Genomic DNA, 2,674 nt, shown 5'->3' with positions numbered 1-2,674 from the left:
AAAAAAGAAGTCTGATGAGGAGATGTGGTGATCTCCGAAATAGTGCTATAACTTCTACCGCTTAGACTTTGTTGCTTTTTCAATTTTTCCTAATAAACAATCGTGGTACAAAGCTCAATAAAATATTAAAAATAAAATGTTGAAAAGCCACAATAACATTGACAAATAACATTGACAAATAAAATTAAATCTGTTTCATCTGACATTGTGATACACATGTTCGAACAAATGGCAACCCTCCTAAATTAAGGGCAGGAATAAATCTCTTTCAAACCCATTTCGGTTTATACCCATCTTTTAGCAATTCAGCCACCTTACTAAATAATTTGAATGTAACTTTATTAACACGTGACAACTCTCTTCAAACATTCAAAGTCAAGATTTCTTAACATTCTTTCGTTTCACTACGGTATTTTTGTGTTTCATATACTTTTTGAATTAGTTAATTTACACAGGTGGCAGCCCTCTTCACAAGTATTTTCAAGTTTATTCATTGTTAACTCTCCTTCGCCGGACACTGCGATACATATTTTAATTAAATAATGATTTAAGGGGAATTTTAATTTTCAAACATGTGGCAACCCCGCCAAATAGAGTCCAGAAATAAAAATATGTTCAAACCCCCTTCGATTGATGCTCATATTTTAATAATTCATTAAACTTAAAATCTCCAAAAACGTAAATTTTGAGTTACATCACTATATTATTAAACGACCGATATGTGTGGCGTAGAACAATTTTCAAATTTGCTTGTTGAGATCTAAAAATTTCTTGTTCTCTATTTCACAGTATACACATATTTAAAACGTTTAAAATTTCCTCTTTTTTTACGAATATAAAGGAAGGTAACCAGATTCCTCTCCTAATGTGTGCAAAATTAAACACTTTCAGTTTACTTTTACATACCAAATTTATCATGTAGAGACAAATTACACACAAATTATTTAAAATAGAATAAATATCAGCACTTAATATTTATTACTTGTAATTTTTTTCTTTCCAGAGAGTCGCACTTTCGGAAAAATTCGCCGCCTACAAATGGCTCTGATTCCCCTCATTTTCAAATTTGGCATCCTCACCGCTATGGTCGCTTTCCTCATAATGCTCGGCATGAAAACGCTATTCCTGGTCAAGTTGCTTGTCCTAATGAATGCTGCTGCCATATTGGCGAAATTTATTACGCTGAAATCTGACTTCGGTGGCCATGGACACTCTGGGCCCTCATGGAATTATCAAAGTTGGACGCCACCAGTAACTGGTGGTTGGGCCGCCTCAGCGCCAGCTGCCTCTTATTCGCATGGACACGAACATCAGCCAACGAAAGAAATACATCTACACATACATGGCGGTCAAGTGCATGGCTATGATGGAGCCAGCAGCAGCCAAGGAGTTGTGAGTGGTGGACACGGCTGGACCAGTAGAAGTGATCCCTATAATACGTATGCGTCTACACAAGACTCTGAATCGGAAAATGAACTTAGCAATAAGGGTCCAATTGCCATGTTACCAACTAGATATCCAGCAATTAATCCTTACTAGTTGATTGGAGTGGAACGCGACCATATACATACATATAAGACAATAGTCAATGAGTCAGGGTTTATTGCATATTTCGAATAAGTGTTAGATTTATTAGTTTCTACTTAATTATCTATGGTTATGCTAATGTAATTAAATGATTCTTTTGTATATATTTTCTAAGGATATTTAGTTTAATAATTGTATGTAGTTGAAATGGTAATTAACGTATCGTAGCGGGCCAGCCAGCAAACGTTTAAATAAAGTACAAATGTGAATATTACCGCTTTTAGTTATGGATTATTTTTTAAAAGCGGAATTGTGAGGTGAGTATACTAAAGACTTAAGACACGAACCCGATTTTCTTTAAGTGTTAGTAGTAAGGCATGCAATTGGCGTTGTTCCATTTGATTTCAATTTATATATTCAAAAGAAATTAATACTCAATCATTGATTAATCTACATTTAAAATTATTACAAACATAACTAATAAATGTGAAGACATATGTAGCATGGATATTGCAATTCAATAGACATATTATTATGCTGTCATGAGGAAAGTTTTTTATTTATTCTTTATAGGTAAGAAAATTATTTCAATAAAGTTAAATTGACTTTTTTTCTTCACAACTGATTCATGAGCTAGCGTTAAATCAATGCAGTGGGAGCACGCGCTCAAATTTACTGTAAGAAAGTCATGAATAAGCACATTCCAACTCTTTTCTATCACTAGCAGTTTTTTTTTTTAATTGTTAGTTTCAAGCAACAATTACTTTCTTATACTTCACCCAAATGCTAGCAAATTACGGCCAGTATCATATAATGTAATTTCTCCTCAAAAGAGCATAAAAATAGCAAAGTAATAATAATTTCGTTTTGCAAATAAGTATACTTTTTCGAGCAGTTAGATATTGATCTAATAACCTGGTGATGGGGCAATCACTTTACTGCAAAAGCGTGTATTTAAATTTACATAGGTGAGTGTATCATGAGCTGCCGGATTATCATAGCGTTTTTAAGGAAGAAGTTTTAGCCATAAATGAGCCAGATGATCTATCGAACAGGAACAGAACTTTCTTAAGAAGTGTGGTAGAGTAAAAGGCAGCATGATTTACACACAGACGGACACAATGGTATTATTAACAACAGACTCGCA

General features: G+C 33.8%; 1 protein-coding gene across 1 annotated transcript in view; it reads left to right on the top strand.

The window, feature by feature from the left end:
• The window catches only part of LOC108377043 (uncharacterized), a gene marked incomplete at its 5' end in the record, with an annotated part of 4,067 nt that extends 2,474 nt beyond the window's left edge, over positions 1-1,593 (top strand). The window contains one exon of the mRNA XM_017633307.1: positions 1,004-1,593. Within this exon, the coding sequence (XP_017488796.1) occupies positions 1,004-1,539 (536 nt within the window). The remainder of the gene's footprint in view (positions 1-1,003) is intronic.
• Positions 1,594-2,674: the final 1,081 nt, after the last annotated feature.

The sequence above is a fragment of the Rhagoletis zephyria genome, unplaced genomic scaffold (assembly GCF_001687245.7).
Source record: "Rhagoletis zephyria isolate East Lansing unplaced genomic scaffold, Rhagoletis_zephyria_1.1 Rzeph_scaffold_11378, whole genome shotgun sequence".
Classification (NCBI taxonomy): domain Eukaryota; kingdom Metazoa; phylum Arthropoda; class Insecta; order Diptera; family Tephritidae; genus Rhagoletis; species Rhagoletis zephyria.
The sequence above is the reverse complement of the archived record's forward strand: the minus strand, read 5'-3'. Positions and strand labels throughout refer to the sequence as shown.